General features: G+C 48.8%; 2 protein-coding genes across 2 annotated transcripts in view; one reads left to right on the top strand and one right to left on the bottom strand.

The window, feature by feature from the left end:
- Cmtm4 (CKLF like MARVEL transmembrane domain containing 4) overlaps window positions 1–10,706 on the top strand; it is a 56,357-nt gene extending 45,651 nt beyond the window's left edge. Inside the window, exons 3-4 of the mRNA XM_003471938.5 lie at window positions 3,166–3,264; window positions 4,044–10,706. Coding sequence (XP_003471986.2) covers window positions 3,166–3,264; window positions 4,044–4,208 — 264 coding nt within the window. The 3' untranslated portion in view covers window positions 4,209–10,706. The remainder of the gene's footprint in view (window positions 1–3,165; window positions 3,265–4,043) is intronic.
- A 620-nt stretch (window positions 10,707–11,326) lies between these two features.
- Window positions 11,327–19,335, bottom strand: Cmtm3 (CKLF like MARVEL transmembrane domain containing 3). Its single transcript, XM_063247459.1, has 5 exons — window positions 19,094–19,335; window positions 16,224–16,379; window positions 15,258–15,353; window positions 14,770–14,896; window positions 11,327–12,351 (listed from the first exon to the last, which is right to left on the bottom strand). Exons 1-5 carry the CDS (start codon window positions 19,238–19,240, stop codon window positions 12,323–12,325), a joined length of 555 nt encoding a protein of 184 aa, XP_063103529.1. The 5' UTR covers window positions 19,241–19,335; the 3' UTR covers window positions 11,327–12,322.
- Window positions 19,336–19,715: the final 380 nt, after the last annotated feature.

Genomic DNA, 19,715 nt, shown 5'->3' with positions numbered 1-19,715 from the left:
CACCGGAATCCCAGTGGCGATGGTTTTGAGGTTCTCCCTATTAGTACCTGTTGAGCAGAGGCGTGGCTGAAGAGCGAATGGAGCCCTGCAGTAGGACCAACCTGACATCGAAGCAGCTGGTGGCAAGGTTGAGATCAGAGGCTTTGAGTCAGGCAGACCTGGCTGGCTGAAAGTCTAAGGCAGCGCTTAGCTGTGTGTATCACCCTGAACAAGTCACACTGGTAAAATGGAGATAGTATTTTTCTTAAACATAAAACAAACAAACAAAAATGGGAATGAAGGCTCATAGTAAGTTCTAAAACCAAGAGGGGCTGCTGCCAGTTTGAGATGTTTGTCTCACTTTGAGTCTCATACCATTCTCCTGTGAACACCACCAGCTTCAACTCTGCCCTGAGTTCCGTTTTTATAAGCTTTTTGACAGCATTAATGTGTTTCAGATTTCTTAGTATACTAAAGTATACTAAGTGTATCTTAGTGTACTAATTTATACTTGCCTTTATTTGACCCCAGAGATACATATTTTTGTGAGCTTTCTGAAATGCTCATCTTTCCAATTTTAACCATGAAAGACTTTCCATTTGTTGACTGCTGGTCATAACTGAAGTCCATCTTTTCTGCTGGAAAGATGGTATCTTCCCTTGCCTTCTGGTTGGCATTAGCTGGGCCCGTGGCTGCGTGGTGTGTGGTCACTTGAGCACACTTTCCCATCCTTTGGCTCCTTTCCAGAGTCTCCACTCTTTTGGAGCAATTGAAAGCGCTAGCGTATCCCACAGGTGGACACTGGCGTGGTATGAGCCTGGAAGACATGGTACCTGTTGATGGCAGCTTGTGTCATCTGCCCAGGAAAGGGGAGCACAACTCATCAAGCTGGCTTGGAAAGCTGCGCTTGGCTGGGAGAGTTTTTGTTCTCAACAGAGCCAGCCTGGTGAAATAGGGTAAAATGAGTCTTTTGTGGAACCCAAGTTGACAAATGAAAACATACACCCACACAAAAGCTTGTAAATCCATAGTTGTGTTAGCATAATAACTCAAAAGTAACAACACTGACATGCCCATCAACTGGTGAAAGGGCAAGTACGATGTGTGTCGTGGCCGGTGTCTAGATGTCCCCCAAAGCCTCATGCACTCATAAGTGGGCCTTTTAGAGCTGGCTGGATCTAGAGCATGTGATACTGGGATTCGGGTGCATGGTATTAAATTAGTCCACTTGTAAGAGTCAGTGTAGTTCTGCTATGGCTGAATGGATTTTAGCAGCTCACCCTGGGTGTGTGGAGCACCACTCAAGGGTTGTAGCCTGTTTGGGATAAAAGGAAAGGGCAGGCTTGCTTCTGCTGCTGCTTTTGCTGCTTGATGCCTTCTGCTTGCCATGTGCTGCCATGCCACCCTGCTTTGGAACCAGCTGTGGACTGAAACCTTTACAAACTACAAACTGAAATAAAGTTTCATCTTTTAACTTGGGTGTCATTTCAGTGATGAGAAAAGTACCTTAAGATAGCGTATCCACACAGTGAAATATTATTCAGTAATGAAAGGGAATGAAGTATTGATCCAAGTTTCAACAGGAATAGACTTTAGAATCATTATATTAAAAGAAGCAGAAACAAAAGACAGCTTATTATATAATTATATTTATGTAAAATATCCAGCATAGGCAAATCCAGAGACAGGAAGCAGATTAGTGGTTGCCCGGGCCTGGGGTAGGAGAATGATTGCTAATGGATATGAAGGTTTGGTCTTGGTTTTGATTTTATGTGATGTGCTGAAATGTTCTAAAATTTCATTGTGATTAAGTTGTATGTTTAAATACACAAGTATAAACCCTTGTATTTTCTCTAGATTGTTTTTCATATATACATTTATATTGTGATACATGAGTGGAGTAAAATGGAGCCACTAAGGCCATGAAAATGGTGGGAACATAGCTCAGTGTAACCTGCCAACATGTGTGGGGCCCTGGGCTCAATCCTCAGTACCACCCCCCTCAAACATAAAGTAGTCATCCTTTTTCATTTAAATTATTACAAGTGTCTTCCAGGTTGAATATAAAGCCACTTGATTATTTTTAATGACTGCATCATTTACCACTATGGAAATCCCATTTTATTTAATAGGATCATATATTTTTGAGTATTTTGTTTGCTTCTAAGTTTTTATTTAGTTTTATTTTTGAGAAAGTTTCTCACTAAACAATTCAGGCTGGACTTGAGCTCACTTTGTAGCCCAGGCTGGCCTTGAATTTGTGGCAATCTTCTTGCCTCAGCCTCCCAAGTACTGGGATTACAGGTATGTACCACATCTGGCTGCTTCTAGCTATTTTAAAACATCCTTATACTAACAGTTTCTTTGCACTAGTACTTAAGATGAATTTCTAAGTAGAACATGAATCTTTTCAGAATTTTTGCTCTCTTTTGGTAAGTGGTTTTCCAGAAAATTGTGTCATGTAAGCCCTGCAGGTTGGGCTTACATGACACCCACCTCTCAACCCCACCCACCTCTCCTCCCCTGGTCTGGATGTGATTCTTAATCACTGTATTGTGTTTCTTCCACAAGTGAGATAGGCATTGGATCTCTGAAACATGGGGTGTATAACCTTATTTGCATTGCAAGAAGTTGAGGAAGAAGTTTTCCAGCTTTAGCAATGCAAAGTTTTAACAGACTATATAAGAAAGTGTCCTCAGTGTATGAAGACCGGTGTACTTTAAGTGTCACACTTACAGGCAGGATGTAGTGGGGGACTGTACCAATGTCAGTACACTGGAACTGTTACACTTTGCCTGTCTAAGGTGACCTGGGCATCTTATGGGTTAGAGGGCTGAAGATGTGGCCCAGTGATGCTAGTGCTTACCTAGCATTATGAGGCCCTGGGTTTGAGCTGCAGCACCACAAAAAGTAAAATAAAAAGACAACAAAAATTGTAGACAGTTGTTAGTACTACAACTTTTAGTTGCTGACAAGAATTGGTAATGTGGTATGTTAAAACGTAGATTTTTGCAGTGTGATTTGCCCAGTAACATCATAAACTGTTGTTTTTGGTCTTCCTTATGCGACACTATGACTGAGATACAGAGCCACTGGAAGTTGGGTATTGTGGGTCCCATTTTGAAAGTTCATCTGCTTTTAGAATGATTCTTTTCCATTGGTTTTTTTTTTTTATCTTTTTCTTAGGACTTGGTCAACACTGGACTCAGCACTTTCTTTTTCTTTATTGCCTCAATTGTACTGGCTGCTCTAAACCACAAAACCGGAGCTGAAATTGCTGCCTTGGTAAGCAACCCTGAACGGTTAAGATGCAGGCTGACTTTGCACTCCTGTGACTTATCCTGTGACTGTCCCTTATCCTCTCACGTGTGCCTACTCATCCTCCTTTAGCTCTTTGCTGGCCACTGAGCTGTTGAGGTGCCGAGGTGCTGAGCGGGGGATACCAAATAATAGAAGCTGTTCACTCCCTGTGCTCTGCATTTCTCTGTTGCTTTTATTTATAAAGAACATGTATCTTTTTTATAATTGAGGGGCATTAAAAGGTTTTCAAAAATGTTAAGCCAGCTTCTCTGCCAGTGTCAGTCAGTAGATTATGAAACAATCAAATATTTAACCCAACCCCAGCTGCATCTCACCTGGCATTGCCCAGTGGCAGCAGGTAGTGGGTAGATTTGACAAGTTGGCCCTGTGGCTTGATTTGGAGCTCATGTATGAGACTTTGGTATTCTTTGCATGTCGTATTTGTCTATGTTATATTTGCATGTCCAGGATGAGAGATCATGAAAGTGCATGCAGTGAAAGATACTTTATGATTTGGGTTTTTTGGTTTTGTTTTTTTAAAAAAAAGTAGATCCAAAACACTGAAAAAGGTATATAATACTAAGCTGACTTTTAGTTGGGGTTTCTGTGGGTCACATGACTGCAACCTCAGTCAGGTGTGAGAGCTCTACATTCAATAGGATGGGTGGCGGGGGTTACAGCTAGAAGGGACTGACACAGCTCGGGTCTCTGAAACCACGGGGGCCAGGTGAAATGCCCAATGCTAACCCTGCCTTATGTTTTAGATATTTGGCTTCTTGGCAACAGCAGCCTATGCAGCGAGCACATTCTTGGCCGTACAGAAATGGAGAGTCAGCATCCGTCAGCAGAGTGCGAATGACTACATCCGAGCCCGCACTGAGTCCAGAGATGTGGACAGTCGTCCTGAGATCCAGCGCTTGGACACATGAAGTCCTGCTGGAGTCCACCTCCCTCCAGCCCTTGTGCCCATCCTTCCAGTCAAAGTTTCTTTCCCTCTGCTCACGAGACTTCCATGTGATTCAGCTGAATTTTGTCCTCTTTGGTAAAAGTTCACTTTGGAAAAAGGTATCCAGAGTGGCCCTGTGGGTGGGTCCATGGTGGGCTGGACAGGCCTGTCTCCTCTAATATTGGACAGCCACAGGAGCAGCCAGCTAAATGACCCATGAGCCACGCTGTCATATGTATTTGTAACGAGTGAAGATGCTGGGTTACACAGGGCTGCTAAGAAGGGGAAAATAGACATGAAGAAATGAAGGTGCAGGATTGGGACAGTTGGGCAGCCCCGTGGTGTGCTCTGGGTGCATGTTGAGTCTGGCTGCCAGGACCTGCCTTCCTTGTCTTCCATGTCCAGGGCATCAAGACAACCAGAACGGCCTGAAAGTCACTGGGACTCTGAGGGTCTTAGCATTAAATGTGCTGGTCAATATCTTCACTGGGCCTGAAAATTGCAGGGACAGGAAAAACTGATGTCCTGTGGGACAGTTCCATGAGACCTCTGACTACAGGAAGGTTACCCTTTTTTCTGCCCTGCTAGGAAATCAGTTGGTTCTTCCTCAGTCCCAAGAATATAGGGACCATCTTGTGTGACAGTTTCTTGCTTACCCTGAACACTCTGAGGCTGAATTGCAGTTTCTGTAATTTTACCTTCTCAGGTAACAGCCACAGAAAAAACACAGTCCATTCCACCAGCCAAAGCACTTGCCTGTTTGCTGGCTTCTTGGACCACACATGGGAGTGTTTGTGTGTATGTATTACAAATCAGGACACACACACAAACATACCTGTTTCAGGGATGTGTGCTAATTTTCTAATGCGTGAGAAGAATTTTTAGATGATTCTGAATAGATCTGTCTAGAATTTAAAAATACTTGAATTTACACCAGGACACATCCTTCCTCTGATGTGTCAGAGGGTACCAGTTACCAATTTGGGTACCTGAGCTTCATTACTATGAACACCAGTGGTGGAGATTGTTGGGAAAATCCTAGTTACTGAGGTTTTTGATTGATTGTTGATCAAGTGAAGATTATTTTTTTTGTGATGAATGAGTTAAATGAGCCCCTGCAGTGCTGTAATTTTGTTATTGTGGTGGTTGTTAAAAGACTTAATTGTATCTTTCATGGGAAAATTGTTATAATTTGTCAGGTTTTCACATTTTGAACTGTTTTAATGTTTACAGATGTCATTGTAGATCTAATATTTTGTGTTTAGCCCTTATCAAGGAAAAGACACCATTGGTGGGAAGATCTTGCAGTAGTCTGGAAAACTTTGACATCTTGTACTAAGGACCACTTACAGTCTTAGCTGTGTACCGCGTAGGAAATGGCCCAGAGGAAGGGGTAGGAGAGTGTGAAGAGGTGTCCCTGTGCATGTGTGGCATTGTGTTTTTAAGGAAGAGCAGTGTCTGCTTTAACAGGGAGGAGAGGGGTGTTGGTTAGGTAGTGTCACTGGGCTGGGGATTCCACAGAAATGGTGGCGTGTCGGGTCTGAGGGCCAGGGTTAGGAGTTAGCCCCCTATCCCAGTGTCCAGCACACTCCAGTCTTTTGTAGTCTTTCCTGAGGAATGGCCCAGGCCATATGTTCAAGCCTGGCTGCCTCAGGGACTGACCACAGTGGGTGGCCTGGCCTCGTTACAGCTGGGCATGAGGCCGATAGAGCCTTCTTCTTGTGTGTGTGTCATGAGTCAGCAACATACTTTATAGACGCTGAACCTGTTATATGCAGTGATGTGGGGGGAGCTGAAGACATCTGGATTTTATCTCATAGTTTTACATATTTATTGTGCATTTGTTGAGTATGTCTACATAATTAAACTTGGGCTTATTGCCCTCTGAGAATTCCATTTAAAATAGGGCCACAGAGACAACCCACTAGGAAGGATACCCTGAGCTTTCTGAGAAATCTGCAGGGAGTCAAGTTACTTGGACCCAATAAAAGCCACCTTTGAAGTAAGAGTGAAAGAAGAATATCATTCGGGCAAGATTGTTGCCCAAGTTTTTCTGTGTCACTTCAATAAAACCAACTTAATATCCAGTGAAGGAAACCATTGATTGGCCTCCCAAGGAGGTGTTGTCAGTGGAAAGAAACAGTTCTGAGGCCCATCAAGACCAGAAATGCTGAGGGATAGAAAGCAATGATGTCTCGTGCCCAGAGAGATTTAGGAGTTAATTCGCATCTTAGTGATAGACTCGTTGGAATTATTTATGTCCCTGTAACTATTTAATATCCTTTGTGCCATGAGGCTTCCTCATGGTTTTTGTAAATGTATTTTCCTATACTATTTAATTAGCTCCCACTAGAACCGGAAGTGACCTGTACAGTCTGACTGATGTAGTGTACAGACAGGAAAAGTCATGAAAGGAATATGGTCATCTACAATGAATGCAAGGTACCGTGTTTTTCTTCTGCCTCCTCTATGTACCAACAGAAGATGGTCTAGATTAGAATGACTTCCTTGCAAATGGAAGGAAATGTATTTCTGCATTTAGTTGATCCAGTATATACCAATGTCACTTAGGTTTGGGGCATTTTAAGGCTGAGGCTTAGTTTTTCAGTTTTCTCAGTGTTCTGGTGGGATGAATTGACTTTCACAGAAGTTGGAGCAAAGCTTGAAGGAACCGCAGGTGTTTTTTCCATCCTGGAATGTTTGTACAGACGCAGGCTGAAGCCTTCCAGGATTTGGTGGGACCTCTGGTGATTTTGATGGATATAAACACTGCCACCTTCAGAGAAAGTTTATTTTGGCAGTGATTTGGTTGATTGGTTGTATATTTCCTCTCCTTTCCCTCCCTTCCCCTCTCCTCATGTTGCTGAAGGCACGGAGGAGGCAATATCCTTTCCCTTTCACCCAGAGATACTATAATTATGCAAACCTAGTCACTTGTTGGTCCCCTAGAAAGGGCAAACATGGTTACAGACTAAAATATTATTAAAGTTTGATTTAAAGTAATCAGACTTCCAAGGCAAATTGCTTATTTAAAAAAAAAAAAAAAAAGCAAGAATACAGTAACCTGCTCACTTCCACTGCAGTGTCTCCCTTAGCCCACTGAGCAGGAGAGTTGGTGTGTGCAGAGCCAACCACAGGGAAACCAGCAAGGCCCATCCAGGCTCTAATGGTGTGGCCCTGGGATGCCATTATTATTCTCCTGCCTAAAGGACCATGCCTGTGGGCAGGCCGGGTATGTCTGGCCTCCAACTTGTGCTCCATCCTACTAGCTACAGCTTCGAGGCTCAGGTGTAAACATTCATGGTTTCTTGAAGTATGCGGTTTTGTTTGCCTTTGTGATGCTTTCTTAGTGATTCAGACTTCTGTTAAACCACAGACAGTCTCTGTGGCGACAAAGCCCTTGCTTTTATCTGTACATGTATGTGAGCTCTTGCTTGCCATGAGTGACCCTTGGATAACCCTTGAAGGCGTTAGATGTGTTTACAACCCCAGGCTGCTAGGGAAACGTGCTCAGTTAACTGCCTGCCTGTATTCGTGTCTGTAGCAAAGTGAGATGTTGTATTCCCAGACCAGCTTGGGGCAAGACCTGCACATTGGGAGCAACGGGCAGCCGGTGTGGGTCTGAGCAGGTGACTGACTAGCGTAGGGCCCTGGCAGGACACAGAGCTGAAGGCCACCCTTTCACTTTGTAAACCTTCCTGATTCTCTGAGTTCTTTTGTTTCGTCTCTTAGCAGAGGTACCTTTGAAATCATAAGACTTGCCTGGTAGGGAAAGTAATTTGAAATATTTGACCTTTTATGTTCCCTCTATTTAAAACCTTTTATATTTCCTGTCTCGGAAAAAAATAGTTTATTAGATCTAGAATTTTCTTCTGAAAACGAATGTTCTGTTGGACTTTTCTTCATGCCAGTAAATAGCACATGTATATGCACTGGGCTTGAAACAGAGAAAGTCCTATATTTTCCCTTATCTTGAATGTATCTTTTTCCATTTGGACACTTTTTTTTTTTCATCCTTTGGGATTTTTTTCATTCTACTTTTTCTTATTCCATAAACATAACAGCAAAGAAAAAAAATGACCTACAAGCCCACTGACCTTGACATTGGCAACTTGTTTAGAACAAAGTTTAGATTACGGGCCTTTGAATAGCTTACCTATTTCAGTGCATTACTTTGCTGTCCATGCTTTTTATCCTGAGACTTTAATTCAGGGGAACAAACTTTGGTTAAGGGCTAATACTACTTGGACTCTGATGAGCTATCAGAGCTTTTATGGTTCTGGTATTTATGATAAAAACCGTCTGAAACCATGTAGGTCAGCTTTGTTGATGGGAGTTAGGACAGATCTGAGTTTCTTTTCATAATTGTTCCTGAAAACAGACTACACAAAACAACATCCTGATAATGATTTATGTGGGTTTTGGTAACAATCTGAAACTATCAAATCTGAATTGTCTTTGGAAGCTGCTACTGACATCTAGTAGGAAGTTACTCCTGTTAATCAGGAAAGGCAGAGAGGAAAGCCAGGACCTAAGAATACGTGGGAGCCCTGCGTCTACATGAGACCTTTCCAGGCCTCACTAATGGCTGCTTCCCTTCACTGGCCGTGTCTTCCTAATTTTTCCACAATTGACTTTGCAAATTTCAAGACTGTTTCCTTCTCTGTGGAAGTAAAGAAGAAAAGCATTAAAGGAGAATGGGCTGGTCCCAGGGCTGGGGCGGGCGAGGGCAAGGGCAGGATGCCCAGGATGGTCCCCATGTTGGCCCAGATCTAAGAGGAGCTGCCTGAGTCCAGCTCTTTCATCCACTGCACACTTAATGAGTCTTCAAATCACGATGGATTGCATAAAATCAGTGCTTTTCATAACTTGATTTTCATATGCTTCCCTCTAAGAGAATGATAGGGATTAAAATTATTTGTATATGTTGAAATTTGTAGGGGTTCAGGAACCCATGGCAGAAATACTAAACTATTTATTACAGGTTTGACTTTTTTTTTTCATAGTAGGCAATTCTGTCTTTGTATATTTTAAGATAAATAATCACTACACCTTTGGTGCCTTCCGTGTATCACATAAGCACTCTTGTCGATCATGGAATTGGAAAAAAAGATGTACATTTAGTTAAAACAGATAACACTATTTTTGTAGCATGTTATAGATTACGTCCTTTTAATATTGCTTTCAACAATGCTGGTCTTGTGGTTTGGACCATTTTCCCTTTAAAATTCGTATTTTCAAAAAGAAAACAAACAAATAAAAAACCACAAAAAAATCCCCTGGCTACTCTCATCTCTCCGTTGAATTTCCCCCTACATCTTGTCTCTGCTTATTTAAATAGTCTGAGAGTAAAAGTATATTTCTGTGAAATAAGTATGAGTCAGTATAATTGCATTTGGCATTGTTTAACCATTTGCTCAGTTTCAAGAGCCACCACTCACCTTGAACAATAAAAGTTGTCCTATATTGAAAAAGGAGAGAAAAGCCCATCATGTATGATGACTTCCCCTTTGCTGGGTCTGAAATTGTGGAAAGCCTGGCTCCTTGCCCTGTTCCTTTCGAGACTCCAAGGTGTTACGTGGCCCGGGGTCTTCCAGCATTGGCTTAGTCCTAGAGCACCACAACCTGTCTCCAGCCCTGCCGTGCACTTGGATTTCAGATGGAGTTATGGATGCTCAGGGTGGACTTGTGGCCCTGTCCAGGCTTTAGGCCTGAGTGCAGTAGGGGCGCTCATGAGGAGTTGGAGGGAACCAAGGCACAGGCAGACGAGCAGCTCCCTGTGCTCCCGCCCTGCAGGCTGAGTTCTGTCTGGTCAAGGAGAGTCTTGGGTAAACTGAGCCTTTGTGGAGGAAGGTACAGATATACTGAAACATGAAATTATAGCTTGCTTTTTTTGTTCTTTTGAAGAGTCAACATTAATTCTGTGAAAATGAAGGAAGTGCAGTCAAACAGCTAAGTCCTAACTTTTGATAGGCTCACTCATTGGTACTTTACCTAGTGGCACTTTTTAGGGCAGTGTAAAAGACTGCCACACCTTGTGTCTGAAGTCTGTTTCTTCTGGCAGTCCAGAGACATAGCTGTGGGCATTCTGAGGTGGTGGGCATTGGGCAAACTTGGGCTCATGTGGTTTGCGGGGCAGAGCTGCCGTCCTGGCCTCTCACCCTGACATGGCTGCTGTGCCAGGGGCTTCCTCCCACTCTGACAGGCTCTCAGGTTTGACCCTTTGCATTTGGAATGGGAACCCCAAAGTGTTTGCTCCTGTCAGTTTGTCCCTGACAGCAGACAAAGCCTCACACTGCCCTCAAGTCTTCCCCTTTATTTCTTTTGAAGGACCAATTTTTCATGGTACTTGTCTTGTTTTCATAGTGTTAAATCTGTATTTTTGTATGTAGAGGGAAATAATTTTCTCAACACTAATCGCTAATATTGTATTAAATTGTCATGAAGGAGTTCTTGTTTAATAAATGGACATGTGAAAATATTATAGTCTCTCTTCTCTGCTTTGTCTCCTTTCCTCTCTCCCCAAAGGCTATGGACCCCGGCTTGCTCTGTGGAAGTCAAAAGAGCAGTCCACAGAATGCATTGAGGCCTCCATGGTGCCTGCTCTGCTGGGCTGACAAGGTAGACAGAAACTCTACCCTGGGCCTCTCTTGGCTTTTGACACTCAGATTTAATGTTTTCAGCCCTATGTACCATTTATGGCAGAAGGCCTTGCCTCTTGCCATCTCTCCTGAGCCAGAACATGGAGCAGGGTTCTCTCAGGCTGCAGCCTTGAGGTTTCTTGTACAGCCAGTTTCCAAACCAGAAAAGCTCCAGGTTCTGGCTGCCATAGGACATACTCCTCATATGTAATTGAGGGGGCCCTGGGCCCGTCACTTAGTGTTTCTCTTGTTTGCTTGACTGCAGGATTAAATAAAATAATCGGGCACTGTTCAGATGCTTTCCTTAGTCCTGAGCATACAGGAAGTATATGTGCCTTATTGCTGAAACTGAGAGCTGCTGGGATTCTCTCCATGTCTTTTACTAGTTTGTGCTGAACTGTGATCCTGCACATTACTGCTCTGGGTGGCAGAAGGGTTCTTACAATCAAGACACTTCAAGTAGGTTGTCAGTCTGGTTTAATCCATTATGGCTTTTTCAGGGTACGAGGTTCACATGCACAAATAGAATAAAGTCACAAATGTCTAAAACATGGGCCCAGAACTCTGGCTCATTCACAGGGCCTCTTAGGTCACAGAAAATATCTGTTAAGCTGCTTTTTGTATATATATAAAACTATAAAAAGCTACAAAACCCATCAAAGATACATGAAAAATGTTAAGTCCTCAGGTGAATGCAGAAGGCTTGTCTCATTTCTCAGGAGGTGGTCACAGAATTGCTCTGATAGCCACAGGGAAGCACATAGTCTTTACGGTCCTTAGAACACTGGCCTCCAGCAAAAGGAGAGGTTTAGCTGGGCCCGCCCAGCTGCCAAGCCACAGTCACTGACTGGCTCCCTCTGTCTGTTGGCCCTGGCCAGCGAGGCTTGAGCTCTTCTCTGAGAGTCTTAGACCCAGACCAGTCATCTCACCTGAATAAGATGTGGTTCTGGGGTGTGAGATGTCAGATGTGGGTGCCGAGACCCATGCCTAGAGAGTAAGGTCAAGGTCAGTTTCTCCCTGCTTTAGCTCCTGGAACTGAAGATTCCTAAAGTGGTGTTCTCAAAAAGTGTCAGCATAAGCAGCGGCACCTGTGCAGACAGAGCCCACAGGGGCCCGTTAGGCAGACATAGGCGACCCCCACCCTGCAGCACAAACTGTGGTGTGGCAGGCTGGATACTAGTGGTCTGCCTGTTGTTGACAGCAGGGTTAAAGGGCTTAGGGTTTATGTGACAGAAATGGGGAGAAGGTAGAGTACCCAAAGTGTCCTGGTATGCGGAGTGGTTTAGCTGAGCCAAGCCCGGGGTTGCAGTGTTGAATGCTGGGCTCAGGATGGAAACTTGAGGCTTTGGGGAGGCCCAGACAGCAGCCTCCCCTCATCGCAATGTCCATGGCCAGGCCAGGCTTCCAGCAGCTGTGTCAGAAGGTACAGGTGCCAAAGCCCCAGGTGAGCGGGCCCTCAGTCAGAGTCAGAGTCGGAATTCTCTTCTGAAAGGAAAGCATGGAGGATGCCAGGCAAGAATCTCCAGGCATCAGGAGCAGTCTCTGGGGAGGCACTGCCGGGGAAGCGCTGGCAGGAGCCCAGGCGCTGCCTCTCCCACAGCTGACTCTAGACTCTGCCATTACGGCCATCTGCTGAGAGAAGGTTGGGCCTGGAGGAGGCCACTTTCACCCCCAGGGCCAAGGCCCCTGGGCTGGTCTCACCTGGAGGTGTTAGAGATGTTCATCTGTATCCCAGCCTCAACCCTACCCCTCAGTTCAGCAGGACAGAGCCAGGACACCTACCTCCTTGTCCTTTACACTAAAATATTCTGGAAAATCAGCAGACGTTTCCTAAAAAGTCATTTTATGGGCTCAATCTCCCTACCCCCACCCTTCTTCTATACTATGGTCACAAACAGCTGTATAATGTTAATAGGGCCCATCAGTGATATGAGTCCTGAGGGTTCCTCGAAACCCCACTACTGAAGACTGTTCTGTAGAGCCTTCCTGGAAGCCCACCCCAGGGAGGAAAAGCACTCCAGACTTCGTCCCCAACCCCACCACAGTTACTGTTTTTATGCTTGCCCTCTCTGGCCAGCCCCTGAATCTTAAGAATCTTTGTTTGTCCCAGAGCTATTGCTGGCTCAGGATCAAGCCTGGGGAGAGTGAGTTCCCAGAGTGCTTGAAGAACCCCCCTAAGTCCTGGCTCCCCTCACTCATGCCAGGGCTGCACTGAGAAGATTGTGTGGATTTTGGTTTATTTGTATCTAATATGTATTTTCATTGCAATAACTTATGCACCAAAAACAAACAACCCCCCCCAAAAAAAACTCCAATTTTTTAAAAATAAAATATTCAAAATACAAGTCTTCACTGACACTGATGACTCATCACTGGACTGGCTGGCCAGCTGGGCACTTTCTAGAGGTTACAGATGCCTGAGGACCACATCCAGGAGCATATGACCTCATGTTTGCTGTAGTTTGGGAAGGACCAGCTGAACAGCATGTTTAGCAGGGTTACAGATCCCCTTGGGCCCTGCAGCCCAGCTGTTGGGAACCTGGAGGTTCCTAAACTTAAGCAGCTGGGTCCTGCCTGGGGACAGCAGGCACTCGGTGGGGAAGATCCCAATTTGGAGGTGGGGCCTAGATGCCCTGGAGAGCACTGTCCTGTCTACCTGCCTGGGGCGGGACACCACTTCCTGACTTACTTCACCTGGATGGTAAGCACTCCGTTAGTCTCTCTCCACTTGCCCCATCTCTTCTGCCTGCATACTCCTACACATCCATTGAGACCTAGCTCCAGGGTCACCTCCACCAGCCTCTAGCCAGGCTGGCACTTTAGGACTCAGCCTCAGCTGCTTTATCCCTGTGCATTAGCTCTCACTTTGTTCTCATCATTACTGCCCCACCTAGTGACCTTCCATGACATTGCCTCTGCTCCTGTCCCCACAGGACAAAACATAATCAGCTGTGTCCAGCACCACCCTGCTTCAGGTTTCTAACTCCAATCTGGGCTGAACGCCCCTCCAGGGAAGGCCCTGTGCATTTTTGCACTCCTAACACCCAGCACAGGATGGGCTCAGCCAGAGTAACCTAAGAGCTCAAGAAGACACAGGGAACACTAGACTGGGATGCATTGAATGCTGAGCAAGATCTGAGTTGCTAGCCCATGATGGCACCAATTTCTGTTTAAAGTCTACCTGGGACTGCAGTGAGGGTGGGGCAGGGAAGTGGCCAATGGGCTTTAGAGCCCTGGATGTGGGGAGTGCACATCAGCACTCCCACCTGCTCTACTCTTTTGCCCTTATGGGCTTGGTACTCTGGGGTCTTCGCAGGGTGTGGCTAAGGAAGACCCCATACCAGTTGCAGATACTCCTGACAAATTTTTGCAGGGCTCCTGCCATATAAGGTACAAGCCCTCCAAAGGCGTGACGGTTGATATGGCTACGTTGTCACAGACAGAAACACCAGCCTTTTAACTAACATCAAGAGAATAGGCACTGGCCTTTCTGAACTGAATGAGGGGCTAGAATATCTGTTGCTTTTTCCTTGAAAATACAACTAAAATGAGCATGAGTGGATCTGGCTGTGCCTAGGGACCATGGAAAAAGTAACTGTCTGGGTTCTCAGACCTTTGGGGCCCTGGACAGGCAGGGGGCCACTCTAAACACTAGGTGGACCAGTATCCTGAGAATGACTGGCTGCCTTGAGGTCTTGTCCAGGAAGTAAGCACTGCAGGGCCAGAGGCACTCAGCATGCATGAGCTTAGCTGGGAAGGACAGGCTGGCTTTGAGACTGGCCACCTTAAGGGACACTGTCCTCCCAGCCTCCAGTACCCCTGAGGGCCAAGTTTCCCCAGGGGCGGGCAGAGCCCCTACAGCAGTCCTAGGAGCAATCAGGAAGACTTAGGGCAGCCACCTACCTTCTGCCCTGTGGGCTGTGGTTTCATCTGCACCAGTAGAGTCCCCTTGCTTGAGGAATTTGGCTACTTGATTAAAGATCAGGTAGAAATCAACTGCAAAGACGATGGTGGCAAAGAAGCCAAAAACCTGTGGAACATGTACAGAGCATATGGCTGGGAACACTGGGCAGGGCACATCACCAAAAGTCCCAGGTCCCAGGTCCAGGAGGCTGCATGGGAGAAGGGCGGCCTTTCACAGACGGCTGGATAGGCACAGCCTTTCTGAGGCAAGGGAAATGAGCTGCAACCCAGGGCTGACAACCAGCCTTTCAAAACTCAGGGTGTTGAGTAAATCTCTGTGGTTGCTGCATCCCACTCGGGCACCTAGGGCCCCAAGTGGAAAGCATGTGCCCAGGTCCCAACCTAAAGGAGGGTTCAGAGGAGCATCTGGAGCTTCAGAAGGGGGACATTGCTGGGCAGCCCCACCCTGAGATAAGGAAGCTGCTCACCCCGGCTGCTTTGTATGACCCATCAGAATATTTGGCGACAGCTGTGATGGAGATGACAAAGTAGATGAGAGCGGCAGTAACACATCGCAGGAAGTCCTGGGGAGAGAAGAGCATGGCACACTGCCCTGAGCTCCCCACGTGGCCCCAGACTCCGCATCCACACAATCCTACCTCGTCCTGGCCCTTTTTCATCCCTGTGAGTTTCCTGCTGCCCTACAGGCTGCCAGCAGCTGGCACTGCCTTGTCCCTTGTCCAGGTAGGCTGCCATCCACTGCCTTGTGGACAATGAACAAAACCAGGCTGCAGCTTGCTTTGTGGCTTGGCCCATGTGGCGAAGCAGGAAATGGGAACCTTGTGACCTGCTTGCTTTTCGCTGACAGGGAGGCGTGGGCCTGCACCCCACTGCCCCACACTTGTGGCTTATTCACTTAAAGATCATTCTTTCTCCTTACTCATCCCCAAAATGGGAACAGAGGGTGCAGCCCTGCCTCGCTGGGTGTAAAGAGATGCTGCAAGTAAAATCAAGAGATCAGAGCTCAAGCCTTTGCTGCCTCTGCTCTACGACACATTCCATTCAGCAGTGATCACTGGTAGGGCTGTGGGGCCCTCCAGGTGATCAAACTGGGCCAGGGGTGCCAGATGGCTGAGGTCTGGGTGAGCCCTGAAGGTCCTCAGTTAACCTGCCCTGTGGTTGGAAATGGCTCGAATTCCTGTGGCTGGGGTTCATTCCTCCAAGACCCTGCTGGAGACAACAACGCCACCTGGTGGCCACGGGCGGCTTCCAGGTTTTCTGCTCCAGGTCCTACTGCAGGGCAGGCCTGGATTATCTTCACAAGAAGCAAGTTGCCCCTCCAGCGCTTTGGAGACAGGACAGGGCTCTGTGCAGGACTCTGGATTTCTCATCTGCTGATTAGTGGTGAATATCATGACAGCCAGCTTCTACCTCATGGGTCCCCTGGTTCTTACCATCATAGGCCAGCACAAGCCCTGCCACTTGTCATTCAGCTGCATGGCATCTGCAAAGAGGAAGTAGAGGGCCAGCAGGAACTCCAGCAGAGGCACTGTGAGGAATGCGGATGCCGAGGACACCACATAGCAGATGAAAGTGATGAACGAGAGACCCTGTGGGGAAGCCAGGGAGAGTCAGCCTCTTCTTGCCTTAGGAATAAGGGAGGCTCCAGCTGGGGGGCAGCCTGCCCAGTCCTGCAGCTGTGAGGTGACACAGTTGGTACTAAAGCAGCCATGAGGCCCACATCCAGTCCCTAGGCATGGCTTAGAGCCCTGACCCCTCGCAGGATCCACTCTGGAAGGCTGAGCTTCCCTGCTGGGAGCTGGCTTCCTGGGGCTACTCACCCCAGCCACCACCACTACCCTTTTACTGGCTTTATGGCAGAATTCACTCAACTCGGTGCCCACTAGAGGCAAATGAAAGCTAAATAGCAACCAGTTTCAAAAAGTAACATCTAACACCGAAGATTTGTGCTTTTCACCGAATGTAAATTTTACCTGAAAAACAAACTTTTTTTTTTTAGTATCAAGGCTTGAAGCTAGTGCCTTCCACACTGAGCCACATTCCCAGTTCTGTTTTGAGAGAGGGTCTAAGTCATTAAGTTGCCCAGAGTAGGCTCAAACTCCAGATCCTCTTGCTTCAGCCAAAATCTTAACTTTAGATAATGATATAAATGCTGAAATGCAAATGCATGAAATGTACTGATGTCTGATTTACTATGAATGCATCAAAACGTAATATGGATGGATGGATAGACGACCCAGCAAACATAACAAAGTGTTAACCATTGTGCAATCTAAGAGGCAGGTGTATGAATGTTATTAATACCAGTCTTTCAGCCCTTTATTTGCAAATTTGCATAATACAAAGAATCTATCCGAGAGGATATAGTGGCACTGACATGGGTCTGGCCACACCACTTGTGCAGCCATCATGAAAAGTGGTGCTGGGTGTACTGTAACCTTGTTCACATGCACATGCTGCGAATGGAGGGATCCTGCACTGCCCTGTTAGTTCTGTACATCAAAAGGCTGGTTCCTCTGTGCCCTATGCCTGCTGAGGCTTGTGGGTATCTCTCCAGATGGTCACTACCATCCATAGTCCAGCCACTGTTCACAGCTCTTCACAGTGGGCCAGACATGGCATCACACAGCTAGTAAGAGGGTACCCGCATGTGAACCCAGGACACACTGACCTGGGGCTGCTGGAGGCCTTTGTCTTCCCTCGTTTCTATGACCGTGGCTGGGTTAGAGATGTCCACAGCTGAGCAGCTTGGAGTAGAACCCAGGGACTGGCTACAGGAGCCCTCTGGGAACTCCCAGATGCCCCACAGGAAGCTCTGTGGCTGCTTTAGACAAATGAACTGCCAGGAGTCCCCAGGGACTCTCAGCTGCCTTCAACATGGTCTTGGGGGTAGCTGAGCCCCCACCTGAACATACAGGCGGCTGTGAGGCTCTCTGGGAAAGCAGGCCATAAGCCCATGGCCAGCCCTGTCCCTATCTCCTACTCTGTACTTCCTTGACTGAAGGCTGCTGTTTCTCCCCTTCCTGTCCCCACCCCCACACATCCCCCATCAAAGCCAGATTCTGGGTGTCACCTTCTTGATGATTCCAGTTTCCTCAGTCTCTAATTCTTGGTGGAGTTCCCTTCCAGCCCATGTCTGCTGTCTCTCTTGTGTGGGCCCGGGGCAGGGTGACCAAGCGCAGCTCCCTTGTTCAGAGTGAACATCCCTTGCCTCTCCATGATCCTCCGGCCTGGATTCCTGACACCCAGCCAGGCCAAGGCTTCCTCTCGGCTTCAGCTGACCTCTAACACCTTACCATGAGGTGGTCCTGGGAAGGGTGGAGTTGGAGCCCCTGGGGTGAATGAACAGTGAATTTAAGGTTTCTCCCCCAAAGTAGCTCCAAGCGGTCTCCAGGGTGGGGCTGAGGTGACAGCCACGAGGCTGGTCCTGGGCTTTGGGCTCTGGGTCCACCTGCTGCCTCATTTGGGAGCCAAGTAGGTGACTTCCGATCCACCTCCCTCCTTGTGCCAGGGGTACAAGGCGGTGTCCAGGGTCAGAATTCTTCCATGACCCGCACCCTCCTCCTAGCCCCCTGTCACTTGGCCTCATCTGGGCCGCCTGTCAGTCCCCTGCACTTGCGCTTATCTCGGTCTCGGTCCATCCATCCCCCAGCCCCCGCGGGTACAAGGTCTGGTATTGTCAAGTAGCTGGGGAGCTGGGGAGCTAAGCCGCAAGTGGCTGCTGCCTGGAGATAGTCCTTCCTCCGGTCTCCCCCTCCGCTCGGCCTGCTCCTCCCTTTCATCCCTGAAGCCGGACGCCCGTCCCCGCCCCACAAGCGACAGTGCGGGAGTTTTCGGAGTGGACAAAGAAGGCCAGCCCGGCCGGGTGGGGGCGAGCGGGAAGGCGGAAGAAGCTGAGAGGGGCGGGGAGCAGGGGATGAAGTCACCCCCTCTGGCTCCCGCCGGCAGCCGCGGTGCTGCCAGCGCCCCCGGCCTCACCCAGTCCCCGGGGTGCGGAGCGAAGGCCCTGCCCGGCGCCCTGGGGCTCGGATGTCGGGGCTGCGGATTCTCCGGGGCCCCGCGTGAGCTGCGGGGCGCCGGGGACCGACCCCGAGGTCACACAGCGCCGACCCGGGTTCCCGGAGCCCGGCTGCCTGCGCCAGCGGGCCGCCCCCTCCCCGGGCTTCCCCGCCGCGCGGCTCTAGCCCCCAACCGGGGCCTCGGGCCGGAGACCCCCGAAGGCCCGGCCCCGGCCCGCTCGCCTCTGCTCGGAGCCGCGCCAAGCCCGCCGTCGGGGCCGAGCGTCCGGCGGTCCCGCACTCACCGACTCGGCCAGCAGGAGGCGGCCTTTGAGCGAGCACAGGAAGGCGCGCGCCGGCAGCAGCGCGCGGAGCCCGGGCACCGCGGCGCCCCCCCGGGAGTCGCGCGCGGGCTCGGGGTCCGGGTCGGGGTCGGCGTCGGGGGGCCACATGGCGGCGGCGCAGGGCCGAGGGCGCGCGGCCTCCCTCTCGCCCCGCGCCTGGGCGGGAAGCGGAAACCCGGCGGCCGTGCGGAAGGAGAAAGAGGCCAAAGCAGCCGGCCGGGCGCACCCCCGCCCCGCCCCGCCCCGCCCCGCCCCCGGCACTCCCCTCCGCCCGCAGACCCCGCTCCCGCCCCACCGCGCCGCCGCCGCGAGCGCCCCTTCCAGCGAGCGCCGCCTCGGGTGGCCCGGAGAGGGGCTCTGCCGGGCTGCGGGGCGGGAGCCCGCGCGTCTGCACGGCGCAACCCCGGCCCGGCCCCTGGGCTCCGGCGGCGCGGTCGCTTCCCGCCCCGTCCCCAGCGCATCCCGCCCGCCCGGAGGTTCGCAGACGGACACCGCTGGGAGCTCAGACTCTGTCTCTGTCTCTTTCTGTCCGTCTGTCTGTCTGTCTGTCTGTCTGTCTCTGTCTCTGTCTCTCTCTCTCTCT

The sequence above is a fragment of the Cavia porcellus genome, unplaced genomic scaffold (genome assembly GCF_034190915.1).
Source record: "Cavia porcellus strain 051 isolate PalLab524CR breed Dunkin Hartley unplaced genomic scaffold, mCavPor4.1 scaffold_4, whole genome shotgun sequence".
In the NCBI taxonomy this organism is placed as follows: Eukaryota; Metazoa; Chordata; class Mammalia; order Rodentia; family Caviidae; genus Cavia; species Cavia porcellus.
This window is presented reverse-complemented; position numbering and strand designations above follow the sequence as displayed.

What these genes read in the sequence shown, in the direction of transcription:
- Cmtm3 (XM_063247459.1), bottom strand. Translation starts at nt 19,240, where the DNA reads ATGTGGCCCCCCGACGCCGACCCCGACCCGGACCCCGAGCCCGCGCGC. An exon ending in GCTTGTGCTGGCCTATGATG is followed by an intron (nt 15,354 to 16,223) that starts GTAAGAACCAGG and finishes TTCTCTCCCCAG; the next exon opens with GACTTCCTGCGATGTGTTAC. An exon ending in GGTCATACAAAGCAGCCGGG is followed by an intron (nt 14,897 to 15,257) that starts GTGAGCAGCTTC and finishes CATGTTCCACAG; the next exon opens with GTTTTTGGCTTCTTTGCCAC.